This window comes from Siniperca chuatsi, linkage group LG24 (genome assembly GCF_020085105.1).
Source record: "Siniperca chuatsi isolate FFG_IHB_CAS linkage group LG24, ASM2008510v1, whole genome shotgun sequence".
NCBI lineage: Eukaryota > Metazoa > Chordata > Actinopteri > Centrarchiformes > Sinipercidae > Siniperca > Siniperca chuatsi.
This window is the reverse complement of record NC_058065.1, coordinates 2,968,156-2,987,333: the sequence shown is the minus strand read 5'-3', so window position 1 is coordinate 2,987,333 and position 19,178 is coordinate 2,968,156. Positions and strand designations below refer to the sequence as shown.

General features: G+C 41.9%; 2 protein-coding genes across 5 annotated transcripts in view; one reads left to right on the top strand and one right to left on the bottom strand.

Annotated features, from left to right (window-relative positions):
- Positions 1-3,559, top strand: part of tmem198b (transmembrane protein 198b) — a 30,126-nt gene extending 26,567 nt beyond the window's left edge. For all 4 annotated transcript variants that reach the window (XM_044187254.1, XM_044187255.1, XM_044187256.1 and 1 more), the window contains exon 5: positions 426-3,559. In XM_044187254.1, the coding sequence (XP_044043189.1) occupies positions 426-578 (153 nt within the window). In that variant the 3' untranslated portion in view covers positions 579-3,559. The remainder of the gene's footprint in view (positions 1-425) is intronic.
- A 49-nt stretch (positions 3,560-3,608) lies between these two features.
- Positions 3,609-15,155, bottom strand: desmb (desmin b). The gene is made up of 9 exons (XM_044187253.1): positions 14,450-15,155; positions 10,671-10,731; positions 9,986-10,081; positions 8,100-8,261; positions 7,721-7,846; positions 7,403-7,623; positions 6,838-6,881; positions 6,366-6,454; positions 3,609-4,775 (listed from the first exon to the last, which is right to left on the bottom strand). The coding sequence occupies exons 1-9, from the start codon at positions 15,022-15,024 to the stop codon at positions 4,734-4,736; spliced, it is 1,416 nt and encodes a 471-aa protein (XP_044043188.1). The 5' UTR covers positions 15,025-15,155; the 3' UTR covers positions 3,609-4,733.
- Between the last annotated feature and the right edge of the window lie 4,023 nt (positions 15,156-19,178).

Sequence of the window (19,178 nt, the reverse complement as noted above, 5' to 3'; positions counted from 1 at the left end):
AGTAGATTTCGGTGATGATCATCCATGAGACACTTTTAACTTTTTCGCAGTAATTTAAATTTTTTCGCGGTAACAACAAAGAGTTCAAGTGGCCGTCTGATATCTCAGCTGCTGCATGACTTGGCATTTAAATACTTTTCAGGGAAGTAAAATCCAAAAGGAAAACTATAAACACAAACCTTTACAGGTTTTAGTAATCGTCCTTCCATTGTGTGTTTGATCCATAAAGGCAGTGAAATTGTTGGCAAATTTTGATGGAAGCAATGAGACATATTTTTCTCCTGCTGGAAGGAAAGCACTTTCCAATCATCATGTTTTCCCCCTTTTTTGTTCTTGTAATTTAATTCATGTTTTTTTTTATTTGTTAATTTTTCTAGTAACACCTTTCCTTAATCTTTAAACCAAAGTCTTTCTCTCCCATCCAGAGCTACATCCAGAGTTTCCGAGACCGGCAGGTGCAGGCGCAGCCCTTCCCGAGCCGGCTGGTCGGCGGACCCCACGCCGTGGTGGATGTGGGCTACGACTGCGGCTCCACAACGCCCCTCACCGGAGCTGCAGGACCTTCACTACGGGTCTGACCACTCCCCCACCTCCCGGAGGCCTGAACACACCCCTTAACCAGGGAGATACATGACTCTACCATCACTACCCCACCTGGGTGTAATCACACCTGTGCTAGAACAAACCACCTCTGGGTTTAAATGCAAAGATTCTGGGTTTAAACATTATCTGGGTTTAGCCACACCCCTGAGAGGATGAAAATATATTTAGGGCTGGATTTACCCAAAATGCAAAATATGTTTAACCCTTTACTAATTAAATTTTCCTCTTAAAGATCATAAAGCTCTCCTTGTGGCTACCTGCTGGAGCCATTTGTGTGGTGCAAAGGTTTGGCTGACCTCTTTTCACTGACTTTCAGTAGATTCAAATGCACAAATGCATGCATGCACTTACACAAACACAAACCGCAGCTACAATCTTAAGGGTCGATGTGGAAACCCGAAGTAGCCTGCTGTCCCAGCCCCGGCCTGTATGTCACCGTCTCAAGTCAAACCAGATCAGGGATCACAGTTTCGGTGCAAACCTGCCTCAGGTTCAAACACAGGCATTGTATGAAAAATCTAAATACAACTTTGCCCTTGTTGAACGTGCTGTTTCTACCACTGTCGTCATTTTTCAACCGATGCTGCAGAAGCAACTAGTTCCTCAGCCTGTAGGCGTCTTAAAAGTCCAACAAAGATCATCTATGAAGGGAAGTGAGGGCCTTTAATTGCAAACCGGGATCTTTTATTTGCTTTCTGTGCCATCTGGACAACAAAAATCGTCCTTGAAATGGGGAGAGACGTCTTTAATGTAGATTTTAAAAGGGGGAAACCCTTCGTCACCCTTGGTGCTGGACGATACACTTCTTCAAGCGTCAAACTGCTCTCCGATGGCCAGGGAATCTGTTTTTAACGGGTGCCTTGCCCCTCCGTGGACTGTACCATTCAGCAACAGGAGGGGGGTTACTGGCAGATGTCCCATCGATGGCTTGTTTTTGCATTAAATGTGATCACAGAAGGATTTTTTTAAAGGGGTAGCCATGGAGCTACAATAAGCAGGGTAAAAAATATTGGAGTGGAGTTGGCCTGTTGTCTTCACAGATGCCTGGATATATGAGGAGGATTTGCTTTTAGCTGACAGCAAGAAAGCCATATTTACACTGGCACCTCATCTGAGATTTCACACAGTACATACGGAAAAAGATTTTGAGGATTTTCAAGTGGAAGCCACAATCCCTGATTCTTTTGCACTATGAATTTCATCCCTGCAGTGCAAACTGTTTGCCCTCCAAGAGATGATTTACGCTGCTAAGCAGAGTAGTAATATTTTTAGTCCATAAGAAGAGCTGAAAGAGATTTTTCACTTGTGTCATGATCTGCCATTGTGTAAAACTTTCAATCTTAAGCTCCATTTCCTCTGGCAGAACAGCATCCTCTTCCTGTTTTGTGCCGTAAAGCAATGCAGCAGATTTTTATCTAGATTTAGTCCTAGTCGTTCAAAATTTAAAGTTGAACAGAAATTAAATTACATTTGCTGAGAAATCAGTGTATGTATAACCATATTGTTTTGACTTGTGTACTTAGATGGTCAAAATTGTAATTACCAAAAAGAAGAAGTTTTGTATTTATTTTTCTGGAGTGACGGCGCCCCCTACATTAGCGTTCATTAGGGTTTGTGAATTCTTGGTATTGATTGACAATGCCGGTACTCTAATTTAATCGGTGCGATATCTGTGTCAGCAAGGACAAAAGATAGTTTGGCGTATTACTTCAATTCCAGCTGCCACACAGGCCGATGTTGTTAGCCTTTGCTTTGTCCCATCTGTGATCGGAGCTCTCCATACGTTACTCCATGTCGTGATTCGAATCACAGGGTAATGTCCGTACGTAAGTTTACAGGATTACCTGTTCATGCACCTGGTCATTTGCCATCTCCACACCTGGACCCATGAAAAAGGGACAGCTAATGCTAGCTAGACCCTCCTCTTTTGCATGATGTGGGACAAATACAACACTGAGCGTGCAAACCAGGCTAAATTGCGTAGCCTAGCATGCTAGCTTTCACCTACAGACGTGAATACAAACTCAGACTTAGCATTGTAATTGGGTAGTATGTTTTTTATTCCATAATCAAAGATTCATTCAAATTTCAAAAAGCTCATCTTTTCATCTAAATTCAGATGAGTTTGGGATGCGTTTCACTCTTTCATCTTTCTGTCAGTGTGAGAAACTTTAGCTCCATTTGCTCTGAACAGTGCCTCCTGTTCTGTGCTGCAAAGCCATCAAACTGGTTTCCCATCTTCTCTGAGATGGTCGGATTTGTGTAAACAAAAATCTCACAAGTACCAGGAAACGTATTTATTGATAAAGCACCTTTTAACAAACGAGACCAGGCTGAGATGCCAGTGTAAACAAGGCTCAGAGAGTCTGAATGAAGTGGACTAGTGGCCATACTTGTACTTAGACCAACAACTCCTTCCATCATGTGCTTTGATTTCTTTATTTGGGACAACGGAACATTTTTGTCACCAGTGAAAATGTGAATACTTTATCGGCTTTACCTTTTTTAAGGAAAAGCAAGAAAATGTGGGGGGAGGCGGGGAATGTATGGTGCATTTTTATTAATCAGCGAGGACCCGAATTGCATGATCTCCCCCCTCCCCGATCCGCCCTGCGTGGCTTCTTTTTGCATCCCACCAAACACCCTCCACCCCTTCATGTGCATCGATGTGAAATTTGTACATAAAACACAACACTTACTAACTTTGTTTTAACTTTACATTTTATCATTTCATCTAAAACTGTTTATTTTCCATTTCTTAGGAATCTAATTTAATCGAGACATGTTCTTTTCCAGTGGGATGTATTTATTTGCTGATTTATTTATTCCTCGAGCCGTTCTGTAAAGGAGAGTGCAATGTCATCACTGTAGGCCAGTAACTCCATGCTTTTTTAAAAAATTTAATTATGACTATGATTATTAAAGCATGTGTTCCTATGGGCCTGTGTACAATCAATGCGTGTGAGTCGTCTTTAACTCAAGGACATACAGACATCAATCAGCTGTAACATGAAATCCACTTTACTTTTATTAGCAAATAATATTTGAAAGTCACAAGGGATAATCGCTCCTGAAAACAGGCCCTCTCCTCTCTCTCTCCTTGTCTTTCTTGTATTTTCCACCTCGTACAACCTCTTTCCTCCTGTATCTCGCTTTATCTCCAGACACCTTTTTAATCTCCTCCTCCATCTTCTCCTTTTTTATCTGTCCTTTCTGCGTCCCTTCGATGATAAGCACAAACAAACGCACATACAGTTCACCTTATTCTCGTTAATGCTCCTGATTGGTCAAAACACTCTGACCTTGAGGAACAGGACAAAAGCTGCTGTGTTTGGAAGAAACCAGAAGAAGAATCAAGATGCAAGAAAAAAAAAATCAGCATAAGTGCATTTTCGATGTGGATTTGGATCCATCTGCACACTTTTTGTAGTAAAAAATGAGATGTAAAAGCAGAGGATTTGTTCAGTTGTTGTAAAACAATTTTCTGTGACATTTAATTTAAATTGCAGAGCAGGAAGTGTACGCAGCACTGGAATATTTTATTTAGGAGGCCATCTGAAATGATATTACCCTTTTGTAGCCTCTTTCAGATGCAAAAATTCTGTTTTCAGTGCTGTGATTTGAAAATTGTGGCGATACACTGCAAAAAATCTCTATCAAGTTGTTTTTTTCTGTAATTGAGTCCTTTATTCTTCTGCAGCGACCCACCCTATTCTTTCTTGTTTCAAGATACAGACGCTCCAGAAAATGATTCAAACAAGTTGATTTCTATTGAGAACAGGCACAATTAAATTTGTTTCACCTCTTCAAAGAAAATAAGGCTTTTTAGGCGTCAATTAAAGACAGAAATGAGTCTGTGAGATGGAGATTTTTTGCAGGGTAGCTTGTGCACCCAGAGCCAGCTACATACATGTATGTTGCAGCAAAAACCACTACGCAGAGATAAATAAACCCTGATAAAGTTAATGACACCACCACCCTGCTTTAAATTCACACATCGCAGTAACTTTAAAACAAGAACAGTACAGGCCATAATGATGAGTTTGTAAAGTCTTTTTACTTAGTAACTTAAGTTACTTAGGGAAGCACAGATGTGTTTTTTGTTTCTTCTTCTTATCTTCCGCACACCGTTACATGACGTCTTGCTGGTGCTGCGTCGACTCGCTGACAACCTGGAGGGTAGAAACGCAACGGTCAGGAGCCGTTCACAGATATGAAAATACACTTAAAGAGAGACACAGACACTGTGTGAGAGTCAGCACATGGCGTCTCTGTCTGAATAAATGCCTGTTTTATTTAAAAGTAGCACTTGAAGTTTGCAGTACTGACAAGTCTTTTGTCATGTCCTATAAGTATAACATGGTAAAGTATGTTGATTTGCTTTGTAGGCTATACTAACTGCAGTATCAGTATACTATGACAATCGGTATGTTGTACATAATCTATGCAATTAGTATTTAATGTGGAATTGGGACAAAACATTCTTGAATTTATCTATCCTTCAAAAATCTTATCAAGTCATTTTTGTCTGTAATTTAGTCCTTAAGTTTGTTTTTTTTTTATATTTTTTTGGGGGGGGTACTGAAATGGGTTTCTTCATCACAAGATGTGGAAAAACACAGCAGCATGCCACAGAAGACCACAGGGCTGCACATGAAGATGGAGATACAAGACAAAGCGATGCAGCTGAAAAAAAGAGCAAGCATGACTTGTCTTAACACGCCTGGGATGTATGTTTTCCCAGGAAGCTGCGGGTGAAACAGGTTCCCACTCGGGTGGGTCTGGATGGCTGAACTAGTCGCTTCATGTGTGTGTAGGTGTGTTTACTTGGAAATGTCACGAATGCTTTCTTAATTGAATGAAAAAGACGTCACAGTGTCATGCAGATGTTTTTCTAAGCTGAAAACTGACTCCAAATGCTATTTTGCCGAGGTCGAAGGTCATGAGTGCTAATTTAGCTTGTAAAATCAAAAGAAATTCATACATATAGCTGCCACTAACTGAGCTATTATCCAGCTTCACTTAAAAAAAGGACACTTTTAGCTGCAGAAAATTGACTCTGGCTATTTAGAGCAGAGTTAACTAAAAGTGAGCACTGACCCAGTCTAAATACTGATCAATATAAATGTAAGCCCATTAGCTCAGGGTCAGAAAAGGGAGTTTAAACTAGTCAATATGTGAGAAATCGTTGATTCACACTGAAACCTAAATCGTTTCTTTTGTCTACATTTTGTTCTAGCCTTTTTTCCATCCATCCATCCGTGGTGATTCGGGTGACTGGAGCCTATCCCAGTGACTTTGGGCCTTAGGCAGGGTACACCCTGGACAGTGAAACCACAGACAAGGACAACTCTCACATTCATTCAATACGGGCAATTTAGAGTTATCAATTAACCTACACACATGCAGACTCCACCCAGAGAGATTGCGTGATGTTGGTCTGGTCCGGGAATGATTCTGGGAGCAGGAGCTTTTTTATAGCCTTTTTTATTACAGATTTTCTACATAAGGTTATTTTGGGAGATCTTTTCCTTTGTTTTGGAGATGCTAGAAGAGAGAAAGGGAAAGATAGGAATGACTAATAAGCTCATGGGTATGAATCTCAAGCAACAAACCTGGCAGGATGCTGCCAGTTTGTCATATTTTGAGAAACTAAAAACGTTGACTAACTATTCTTTATACATTTCCATAACAACTAAAATAAAAATAAATCCCTATTTCCTGCATTATTTTTGCTAAATACTTTTCTGTGTGTGTTTTACCTCTCCATCGCGGGTTTCAATGGTCTTGATGAGGACAGTTTTCTTTGAATGCATCTCAGAAGAGCGCTGCTGGTGCTCGGGGCTGGTCTCTGTTTAAAACACAGCAAGAAAACATCATCATCAAAATGACAGAAGACACATACAGTTTATATATATATATTTAAGTTATACTTTTACCATTTTAAAATCCCTCTAAAGTGTCATATCGTACGGCAAAGGAACAATCCACCATTTTGATGTATTGGAAGCAGAGAACCAGAGCAATTATTCAGCTGTTTTATTTTAATTTTGCTCACTGCATTATGTTCTGCTTCTGACTGAATCAAAATTTGGCATTAAATGATGGTGGATCATAAATCAGGTGTAAAATCTCCATTTGCATTGTGGGACAGTACAGACTCCAGACCCTGTGCTGGTTACAGAGAGTGTGTCATCTGGTGGTGTGTTCAGGCAACAGCAGGTATGTTCGTACCTCGGAAGCTCAGGGTGGAGTAGCTCTGCACAGGCAAGGTAATCCTGCAAAACACCATGCAGCATATATTAATTTACCTTCATCTGGATCAAATATAGTTTTTAAGGCTGCGGTAGTCTTTTCTGTCCTTTTTAAAATGTGATTGTAAATCACTTCTAACCTGCTGGCAGCAAATGAACAAACTTTTTTCATCTTCTACCAGCAGAACTTAATATTAAAACTATATTATATATATTAAAGTATATTTAAAAAATACTTTTTATGGACAATACACAACACGTCAGTTAGGACTTCAAATCCTTCTTAAAGCAAGTAAAAATATAAAAATCAGTCTAGTCAGCAGGTTTGAAATTCATCTATATAGTTTCAGTTAATCTCACCAATTATTAAGTCACTATTGAGGCTTTGACTTTAACAGAAAATGCGGGCAGCCATGTAGCAGCTGGTAAAAACAAACTGAAATCATAAGCTGGTCCTGCTGTTTAATTTTGTTTTTCAGGATGCAGCTGATTCCCCATTTACGTCAAACACATCGCCAGTCTTTGTTCCTGGACTCCAACATCACCTGCTCTCCTCTCCTTCCAGCAGCTTCCTGTAGGTGGCGATCTCCACATCCAGCGCCATCTTGACGTTGAGCAGGTCCTGGTACTCGCGGAGGTGGCGCGCCATCTCGTCCTTCATGTTGGCGATCTCCGCCTCCAGCCGGGCGATGGTGTCCTGGAAGCCGCTGGCCTCGCGCCCGTGACGGTCCTCCATGTCCCTCATCTGCCTCATCAGGGACTCATTCTGGATTTGTCAAAGAGACAAGTCTGAAATGAAACACAGCTCGGACAGCATGAGGCACGGCTCCGAAAAGTCTTTGTACTGTATGTGTGAGACATACGGAGCCTTTGAGCGAGTCGATCTCGCAGGTGTAGGACTGGATCTGGTGTCTGAACTCCATGGTCTCCTGCCGGGCCTGCTTCAGTGCCTCGTTGTTCTTACTCACTGCCTGGTTCAGGTCGGACACCTGGAGAGACAAAGGTCGACGGTCAGGTATTACTGTTATTACACCATTACTGTTATTGCTATCAATGCTACAACTGGCACCACTGCCATTACTATAGAGAGCTAAGGGTTCGATACCATGGAAACACTAATCTATTTATCTAAAGTCAAACTTGGTCAAATATAAAAATATTAAGTCTGAAAAATATTTGATATCTGCCTTTAAAACCCGCCATGTTATGATGATGTAATGATAACAGTCTCTCCTCTCTCACCTTTGACTTGTACCAGTCCTCGGCCTCGGCGATGTTCTTGGCGGCGATGCCCTCATATTGGGCTCTGATGTCTCTCAGCGCCGCCGTCAGGTCCGGCTTGGACATGTCCATCTGGATCTGCACCTGAGTCTCCTGCATCTGCGTCTGCAGCTCGCGGATCTCCTGCGGGAGGAGGAGGGAGGGAGGTCAGGTTAGATGGGGGTTGGAGCTGAGTGTGTGCACGGTCGGTGTGTGGTGGTTAGTGTGTTTTGGTGGTTGATTAAAGGGACTAGTTTTGCGTACAGTGTGTGTTTGTGCACAAGTCCAGGTGAGAATGGGAGTAGCAACCAATCAGTAACAACCGCGGAACCATTAATAATACCCTATGAGCAAGCTAGTAACACCCTAAAAGCTAATGGCACGTCAGGATACGCCAGCGTCTTCTTTGCTAGCGTTGATTTGCGCCGCAATCCCAAAAAGCATCACACTTGCTCCCTGGATACCTTCGACTACTCGTCTGTGCAGCAGGTCCAGTGTGTGCTACGAGCGTCAAACAGTGCAATGCTAAATGACGCAGCTAGTGTGCGTTGCATGTAGGAACTAGCTGGAAGTGAAACAGAATAATAGCAATTAGAGCAGTCACTCATGGTTCACCTTTGACACGGAAATTGAACAACAAACGAGCGGCCGCACCGTGTTCAGAATAACTGCAGTAACGACCATTTGTTAAAGGACTGTTTACGAGGTAACAAGCTCGTTGTGTTGCTTCCTTGATAGCTAGCGTCCAGAACTGCTTTGATGCTAACTCGCTGTGTCGAAATTACGTTACTTCATCTTCTACTTCAAACATTCCTGCACTCAAATTCATGCAAATTACAAAAGGCAAACATTTGCATTGCTTTTCTGTCTGAACACACATTAACACTCGCAGTCTTCTCCAAAGTTAGAACTAATTGTTTGCACACTTTGGCCTCCTGCTTTTGATTTAGCCAGACGTAAACTCGTCCCTTCAGACTTTAATACAGTCCAAGGGTTCTTGGACCCGGCGTCCAGTAGCTGTAAGGCACTTCAGCGCTGGCGTCACCACCCAGCAGTGGTGGCTGCTGCTTTGCTGATATCAATCCTAAAAAACACACACACTATCACTGTGGGAGCCACTTGGCTTCGGCATCTGTAGCAGTCAAGTCTTATCAGTCTGTGTGGACGCACACACACACACACACACACACACATCTAAGCTTACAAGCCTTGCTGTTCGGAGATGTCCACTGCTGGTACACAGAGTAATTTTAGCCGTACATCTGCTGTGGGGCATTTCAGTGCTCTGCTGCAGCACCGCTCAGGCCTGCTGCCAACATTCAAGCTTTGTGTGTGTGTGAAACTGTATACATCCCCAATCCTCTTGTTTGTCGTCTCACACACACACACACACACCCAGACAGATGTAACAACAGATGCTAACAGGCAGACAAACAGGCCAAATACAGCACAGACACAACAATTAAAACGAACTCTTTGAGATTTTGGTTTATCCTTAATAATCTTGAGACGCCTGTTTGTTCTTTAAGTTGCTCTGTGCATAATCTTAAAGGCGTGTCAAAGTAAAATTGATTATAAAATCTTTGTATAGCTACACACCAGTGATTTCTCATCATTTGTGGCACCTTTCTTTCAAATGAACTCAATCTACTTGTTTTGTTCCCTCAACTTTCTCATTTTTACCCTCAAATGACTTAATAAGTTGCCTCAAATTTATCATTTGTGCCCCAAAATGACAAAATAAATATTTGCTCTTATTCGGTCTCCATCTGTAGTCGTGATGTGCTGAAGAACCTTGAGTTTTTATGAAGTAGATGTGTGTCAGTGTATTATCCTGATAACAGAGCATCAAAGAAGGAAGAGAGAACCTCTTCATGGATCTTCTTCAGGAAGGCGATCTCCTCCTGCAGCGTCTCGATGCGTCTCTCCAGGTCCAGACGAGCCAGAGTGGCAGCATCCACATCCTGTAACAGTTTGGTAAATCAATTTTAAAACTGGTAAAAAAAAAAAAAAATAAAGCAAATAGTTTGTTTGCTGTTGAAAACTGCATTTCCAAAGGTCAAGAACACTTTCAACTTTTGAGTTTCAAAGATCATTCTTGACCTTTCAAGGTCAACTTTAAAGCCGACGTGGACGAAAAGTCCTTAAAGTGTGTAAATTTAAACATCTACAATTCCATGACAACCGGGGGAAACTCGATCTGCAGAGGAAGATTGCGTAACACAAGCGAAAGCTCCAGAACAGCTACTAAAAGGACACTGAGGTGAGATTTTAAAATTGTTAGTATCAAATTGTTTATAACTTGTGTTGCTTATAAAGTGAATCCAACCCATCCCAACATGTCACTACTGATTATTTTAAACTCTCAACAGTAAAGCGGTAACGTTCAAGCAAGTATTTGTCTCTCTGGAGTAAAAGTGTGTCTTACATTGTAGAGATACTCAAGAGAAGAACTTCTATTTCAAAAATGTCTTTGACTGCAGTACTTGTGGACGCTTCAGGTCTTCTGTAGTAATAACACACAGCACCAGCAGTAATGCATGAGGCACTCACCGCCCTGAAAGCAGCCAGGTTGTTTTCTGCTTCCTCTTTTTGCAGAATCTCTTCCTGGAGTCTGGAGGAGGGGAGAGACAATGACACCATAAAGAAAGTCTCTAAATTGTTTCATTTTGGGGGTATTTTTCATGTTTTATTTACTGAGTCAGCTGTTTAAATATATTTTGTGACAATTGTATTAAAATGGAGCAGTTATTTTAAGGGAATTCCTCTCCTTATAAGCTCAAAACTAAACTCTCATCACATTCTCCATTTTTCCTACAAGTGCACCAAATTGCGTGATTCTTTCCAGGAAACTTTCTAGGTAATAATGAGGATGTTGTGGAGGAATTCTGAGTCATTTATTTATTTTTGGTGACCTAAAAGGAGTCAAAATCACATATACCGCGTCTAAAAGTAAGACCAAATTCACAGAAAAAATACAAAAGGCACGACCGGAGTATTCTCAGTGGTAGCTACGGTCCTGATTACCATTTAAAGTTCATTTTAAACGTTTGCTTCATCTGAGTTGAGATATGTTTGGAAAATGATTTTGCCTGTTAAACATCTGAACTGACAAAAGTCAACAACACCTTTGTGGTTGTAATAAAAGATTGTTATTGTAAAAATCCTTACAGCGATAAAAGGAGATATTTTATTCTAAGTGAAAACTCTTTAATTCCCTTTAAAGACCTTCCAGTTATCATTTAATATTGAACGTGAATTGCAGTAGCGGCGTCGTCTCTCTGAATCTTTATGAAACTGGCACTGCAGATGTAAACCACACAGAGGAGGAGACAGGGCAGATCGTTAGAGATCCTCCAGATATGTGGGAGCTCTTTCCTCTCCTTTTATAGAAGAGGACAGTGTAAACATGGCGTGTGTGCGTGTGTGTGATGAGCTCTAACTTTGGTCAGACTGGGGAAGTAACACACACACACGCGCACACAATAGTCATCCATTATTTTTATAGTTAAACATTTCAGATTAAAAAGACTGTTTGACTTTAAGCTCATCAACAGTTTGGGTTATTTTCTGTCACATTTCTGTCTTTGGAGTTGGACTGATCACCTGTGGTGGAATGTAACGAACTACATTTACTTTCAAGGAAGCACTTCAGTACAAAGTTGAGGTACTTGTACTTTACTTGAGTATTTTCTTCTCATGCCACTTTATACTTCCACTCCGCCACATCTCAGAGGGAAATGTTGTATTTTTTACTTCACTACATTTATCTGACAGCTTTAGTTACTTTACTAATTAAGATTTTTACACACAAAACGTATGAAAATGTACAAGTACAGAGGAAATGCTCCGTCGATTAATCGACTGACAGAAAATGTGTTAATTGGCAACTATTTTGATAATCGTCATTTTTCATGCAGAAACATTTCATGGCTCCACCTTCACAAATGTGAAGATTTGCTGCTTTTTCCTTTTAATAATTGTAATTTATTTTTAATGATGTCGAGGTTTGGGCACAACAACATCGTGAAGGCGTCACTTTGGGTCACTGTGACGGCGTTTCTCACTGTTTTCTGACTTTTTACAGACCAAACGATCGATCGATCGACGGAGAAAAGAATCAGCAGATGGATCCAGAATGAAAAGCATCATCAGCTGCAGTCCGATACGAACCGGTTCAACATGAGCTGCAGCTCCACCAGCTGCAGCAGCAACATCCTGCTTTACATTAATGCACGAGGAATAATAATAATAACAATCTGCTGATATAACATATAGCTTGGGATTCAGGCACTTCATCAGGACGAAGATTACTTAACGCGGGAATCAGAGCTCATCATGTGTCGGGTCCAAGCTGCTTGTCAGGTCTAAATTTAAGCTGTGGCACGCATGTGTATTTATAGATGCAGACTGGTATGAGCCTTGGAAATTGTCTTTATAATCATCAGTCTATTTTAAATGCTCTTCTTCATGTGAGGGTATCTGTACTTGTTTTGATTATTATTTTATATCTCAGCTGTAAATCAACCTGTTACACGCTTTAATATCTTGTATTAACAATTGTATCTGCATCTATTTATGTATTGTTACACATTTATAGTCATTAAAGCCACAGCTAGGGAATAGCATCTGGAGGAGGAGTCATTCAAGTAGCATTTAAGTGGTATAAGTGGGAGTATTGGTAGTTATGCTAGTATTCAAATCTTTTAATTGAGTAAAAGTATTCAAAATTATACTTAAAGTATGTAAGTATTGTCAGCATAATGTACATCAAAAGTAAAAGCACTGGAGTGTTATATTATTATACTGGATTATTATTTCCGATGCATTAAAGAGTAAGCAGCATTTTAATGTTGCTGGTCTTTAACGACTTCATACACTGTTGGGTGTCTACTGTGTAACACCGCATCATATTTTAAGAAGCTGATCACATGTTCTGTGACTAGTAACTACAGCTGTCAGATTAAAGTACAATATTTCCCAGTGAGATGTGCTGGAGTGGAAATATAAAGCAACATAAACTGTACTTAAGTACCTGAGTGAATTTACTCACTGATGGTGTCATTGCAGACATTGTCATTATGTATGTGTATGCAGTATCGTACACAGCATAATCTGGAGAGTTTGATGATAGTTTTGTCATGCTCACAGAAATGCTGCAATGTTTAAAGTATTTTGACTCCGCGCTCGTGTCGTCTCCGCCGTTACGCAGCAGTGCCACGCCTCCATGCTCCTGCTGTGATGTACAAGCAGGTTACTGTAATGTCCGTTTTTTCTTTTTGCCTTTCTCAGTCAGGCATTTAGTGCTGAAGTTTACATGTATAAGTAATAACAATGATGCTCCGGTCCCTCTGCATAATTTCACAGAGCCCTCCTTCCTAAAAGACTCTCGATTCACTCGCTGACAGCAGGCGAGTCAAACCTCAGCTTGTTGTGCCACTGCATCAGCAATGAGTCATTGTCAACCTTCCTTCTACGATGTGGAATTTATTTTTACATCTTTTTCACGACAAGCTAAGCTTCATGACAACTGAATTCAAACTCAAAATTAGGACGTAGACCAGTATGCATAAAACTTCTAAGAAATGGTCTTGAGCATGGTCCTAAACTTTGACTCGTGAGTCAAAACGTTTTTCACAAAAAGCAGAGCTCAGGAGCTTTGTGTAAAGAAACTAAAAGTAAGTTTTAGCTGTAAAGAATAACTATAATTATCGTGTCATCATTAATCCCTCTGAAAGTTTACCCATCAATCAATAGATCCGTTGTTTTATAAGCTTAAATATATTGAGGCAGGCACAATCATTACCTGTGATGTAAAGTTTATGTGATTATTGTAATAAATGGTCAAAAACATAAAAACACTGGTATGGCCCTTTAAAAACAAGCCCACTCATCAGGGTCACTTCCTGTAACCACAACAAACAGCAGATAATGCCCCACACCTCATCGCCCACACGGCTGGTTAAACACATCATCGCGTTCATCCACCTCTCCATCCTGCTCCTTCACCTTCATGCGGTCGGTGTGAATCAGCAGAGCGTCGTGGAGATATTTCTTGATTTGCTTGACTTATTCACACTTTGTTTCACTCTCTCTCTCTCCGTTTACTCGACCTTCAATGTCAAACTGCTTCTTAACGTCAGTTTAAAATCAGCATTATTATTCATTGTTTCTCCGTCTGAGTTGCTGCAAAATATTTTTCTTTTCTTTTTTCTACCTTTTCGTCATATTTGCACACAGAGTTTTCTCTCTCTCTGCCTCATAAGCAGACACGCACTCGTACACACCTCTTCTTAAAGAAACACACACACACGCCGCGTTGCCCCTCCCACCTGAGTTTGAGCTTGTCCACGTCGTCGACCAGGTTGTCTCGCTCCACCTCTATGCGTGACCTCTGATTGGTCAGGAACTCCACCTGCCTCCTCAGCTCGCTCATCTCTTCCTCGTACAGGTCGGCGATGCGCGTTGGCTCGCGGCCGCGCAGGCGCTCCACCTCCACCGCCAGCACCTGGTTCTGCTGCTCCAGGAAGCGGACCTTCTCGATGTAGCTGGCGAAGCGGTCGTTCAAGTGCTGCAGCTCGACCTTCTCGTTGGTCCGCGTGGTCAGGAACTCCTGGTTGAGGGCGTCGGCCAGGCTGAAGTCCAGCGTCTCGCCCATGCCGGCGTAGGAGCGCCCGACGGAGGCCCGGGAGGTCGCCATGGGCTTGCCGTAGTAGCTGGAAGAGACCCGGTAGGCCGGCGTCGAGCTGGACCGGGTCACCTCATAGACCCTCGAGGAGACGTGGCCCCCGCCACCACCGCTGTGGCCCAGCAGCGAGCGGTTGAGGGAGGGCGAGGCGTAGGTGCCCTGGCCGAAGTGGCGGCGGTAGGAGGAGGCAGTCTGGGCGGAGGAGCTGTAGGAGGCCATGTTGGAGGACACGAAAAGCCTGGTGAGGGCTGCAGCAGAACGGAGCACTGAAGAAGAACTTACTGCCCCGGCTATTTGTAGTCACCCCCTCCTCCCTGTGAACTGCCCTCCCTGTGTCTCTCCGGGTCTCTGTCTCCTTTGTTTCTTCTTTCTTTCTTTTCCTCTTCCTGTCACCTTCCCTTTCTCCTTTCCTACCACCTCTTCTTCTCCATCCGCCCCCTCATTCTTGATCTCTCTCTCATTTTCTGCCTCCCCTCTGTCCCTTTCTCCCTCCCCATTCCTCCTTCGCCTCCCCCTCGCCTTCTCCGTCCACCACTTCATTCTCTCTCTCCCTCCACTTTCTCATGTTTTCCTTTTAACTGCTTTAGCATCAAATCACCTGTGCCAATTTATTCCCCCGAAAATAAGTTTAACTATCTGTGATGCTGACAGTTTGTATAATTCGTACTGTGAAAGTGACAGAAACAGCTGAAACACGCTTTACAACAACACAGGTTAATGGAAACAAAAATGCCACGTGTTAAAGGAAGGCCCGTTTGAGTTTGAAGGCTTATCAGACGCCAAAACGCTGCACAGTTTAATACTAAGACAGGATTGTGCAACTCTGGAAAGTTATTACGTGTTTTTTTTTTTTTGCAGGACTCCTCTGCATTGGCAACTCCGCTGTGCCAACACGGTGTCGAATTGAAATGAATTAGGTGGGCTGCGTTTTTCATGCAGTGCTAATGTCAGCGTGGGAGGAGGTCAGCAAAGCGTGCGATTGTCCTTTTTACCAGCTGTCATTATCTTTAAACCGTGACCACAATCTTTAACCAAGTAGTTTTTGTCCCTAAACGTAACCAGATCTTAACCACAGGGACGTCAGAGCAGTGGACAGTAACAGCGTGACAAAAGACACACGGTCTCATGAGAAAATCCTCTTCCTCTGTCTGTGATCTCATGACATAACGATGTGAGGGTGCAAGGACGGCGGCTTTCAAAACTCTGCGACGTCCTCACATGGTGAGGCTGTGCAGGTTGTTAATGAAAGTACTCGTGGGGGGGGAGAGCTTTGACTAACCTGCCTTAAAAAGGAAAACTATCCCATCCTGAGAGAGGGAGAGGTACAGTGTGTGCCTGCAGGCGCTCCCACAGCAGGAGAAAGCCCACATTCCCAAGCAATATGTGCCATTAACGATGATATCATTAGAGTGTGTGACAGTGAAGAGGATTTAAAGGGAGGTTTCCCTCTGCCAGCAGACACACTGGACTCAAATGTGCTCCGAGTTATGTTGTGTTGAAAATGTGTTTAATGGGGAAAAAAAAACACGACAACTGAAGCTGAAGCTACTTTCATTTTCAGGAATCATTTTAAAACTAATTTGATTAAAAGGATCAAATCAGCTGCTCCTGAAATTTTGACAAGCCAAAGTCTGAAGGGTGCAAACAGATTGATACACACTTTCTTATTATAATAACAGGACAAGTATCCACACACTTCAGTATTAATTTATTGGATATTTACACAGATACGAAGAACAGTGCACATCAGAATCTCAGCTCCAGCACCTCCTGCAAGCCTTTATTTGGTGAGACGTGATCTTTATGAGAAGAACTATCTGATTAAAACATGCAAGGATGAAAAGGAAAACAAACACAGAAAAGTGACATTACATTCATTTTAAAGCTTCTTATAGATTTCATTCATTTGGAACTGAGTGGTGATTTTTCTATACAGGTTTTAAAATAATCTAAACTAATACATGAATTGTCTTTTTTTTTTAGAATCTTTTCATCATGTTGTGAATGAATTTTGTTGTTTGTTTGTCCGACCTGTAGACTTCAGACTTTAGTTGGTTTTAAAGGCGCCACTTTAGTGGTGGAAGCCCATAAAGTTCACAAGAAACAGATTAAAAGAAGAAACTGAGGAAGCAGAAGCTGAGATGTCTTGACTTTTAGGATGGGTCAAGCTCCTAATATGACGCAGCCTACATTTCCCATAATGCAACCAGTAGCACATGTTCGTTAGACCACATCCACATGACCTGTTACATGACATTACTCTCCTTTGAGTCTGTCTCTCTGCCTCGAGTCAGCTTTTTTACTGTTTAACTGTGTAAAATAATGCAGGATTAATAGACCTTTCTCACTGCTGGCACTATGACCTGCGCAGGTGTAACTCATTTCCTTCATTAAGACTGCGATTCATTCAGGTGCTCCAGTCCCACGGTCCTGGTACCCAGCTCACTGCTGCGACTTACTGGGATACTAAAATGGAGAAGAGCCATCATTAATGTTATTAGTAACACCTGTGTAAAATGTCCACAGGTGCTGCAAAACTAGCTTAGATAATCTGGATGGGATGGCACCCAATGATGAGCAAGTCTACGTGTTTTTACTAATATTATTACTATTGTTTTGCACACGGACAATCCACACTGATCACAGTAAATGTGCCAGTTTAAAGAGCAACTCAACAGCAGCCGAAAGGCTTGTTTTTCCTGACTTCTCACCGTGCCGCAGTGATGTCACAGTGTACTGGAGGGTGTGTCAGTACACTGTGACATCACCAGTCAGTGATGCTGGATGTGGTTTAGTATTACTGCACAAGTTCCATAACAATGCGTTAATGCACATGCAGTAAATAACTTTCATTTTACAGGGTTTTTTTTTGTTTTGACTTGTTGGTTTGTTGGTTGAAAGAGAGTTCCCTCCCCCCTGTGTCTTACTCTTAACCTCTTAATACTCATAAAACAGCACATGGCTGTCTCTGCAGGTCATATCCGCAGGTGCTACGAGGAAAAGTGGTTCGACCACTGTTCTCGTACTGTACCATTAACAGCACCAGACAAATTCCCATATGATCCCAGTATGTTCAACACTCCCACTGCTGCTCCTCCACTGCAGCCTGTTGCTCTCACATCTATTAATAGAGCCTGACTGCTAATGTGTGTGTGTGTGCTCGTCCCCCTGGGCTTCCTCAAGAGCAGACAGCTGATATAAACATCTCTTCATCGTTTTCTGACTCTCCTCCTCCTCTTTCTCCCTCCTCCTCCCTCGTCGTTCAGGACTATATAAGGCTGGTTCCTGTGGTGATACAGTGATAAATGGCTGCACGGGGGGGGATGCGGAGAGTAAACTAACACGAGTGAGTCAGAAAGACAGACAGAGGTAGTAAATCAGAAAGAGAGAGAGATGAATTCAAAATAAAAAGCATCATTTGGCCTTATTAATTAAACACTGCTGATCACTGGTATCAGGAAAATGTCAACATTACATTTTATTAGTTTTTGGGCATTGAGTCAGTCACTGCCGTCTGAAGTCAAACTCGGTAAAAGCAGAGAAAAGTTTTTTTTTTTCTTGCAAGCAGTCCAAATACGGACTTTATACAAAATGTCTTTTAGCAATAAGAAAATAGGAATTCATTTTCCGTGAAAAAAAAGGAGAAATTTGGGAAACGTTTAGGAATTTGCAGGTGGGATCCAGCAGTAACGGCGACAGAAGTGGACTCTTTTCTCACATTGGACCTGCAGCACTACTGGGTTCAGTAATATAGGCAACATAACGCTGCTCTCCCGTGAAAACGTATCTCCAAAATGTATTTTTCAACTTTTCGTGAATTAAGAAAAACAGCCTTGTTTTCAGCTTGGTGACGATGCTTTTTTTTTGCCAATCTAATGTTTTTTTAACGGTGTATTTATTTACGGCATCTTAAGACGTTTTCTCGACCCACGAAGGAACACTTAATCCGTTGTTTTTTCTGAAAAATTCAGTATTAATATTGCTGCGTGAATTATTTTCTGTTTGTTTTACTGTCTCTTATTACACAATGTGTTTTAGATGTCTTGCTAGTTACTTTTAAGAAAAGAGCTAAAGCCTTCAGAGGGCCATTAATGGTGTGCAAGGAATTGTGGGATAGCGAGGGCTGCAAAGGATACACTAGTAGTGCATGGGACACTTGAATGGTGGAGGATTTGGGGAGGATTCAGACAGCGCACCCCCTGACCTTTGACCTTCCCGATCTGTATCTGTGGCGGTTGTTATCTATTTTTAGCATTATATACTGTATATTATGGCATTATTATAGGACGCAGAGAAAGATAATAGGAGAGAGAGCCCGTCAGTTGGGTGAACTCTCTCCGGCTTCTCCAGTTTTCCCAGTTTCCCCTGGTAGG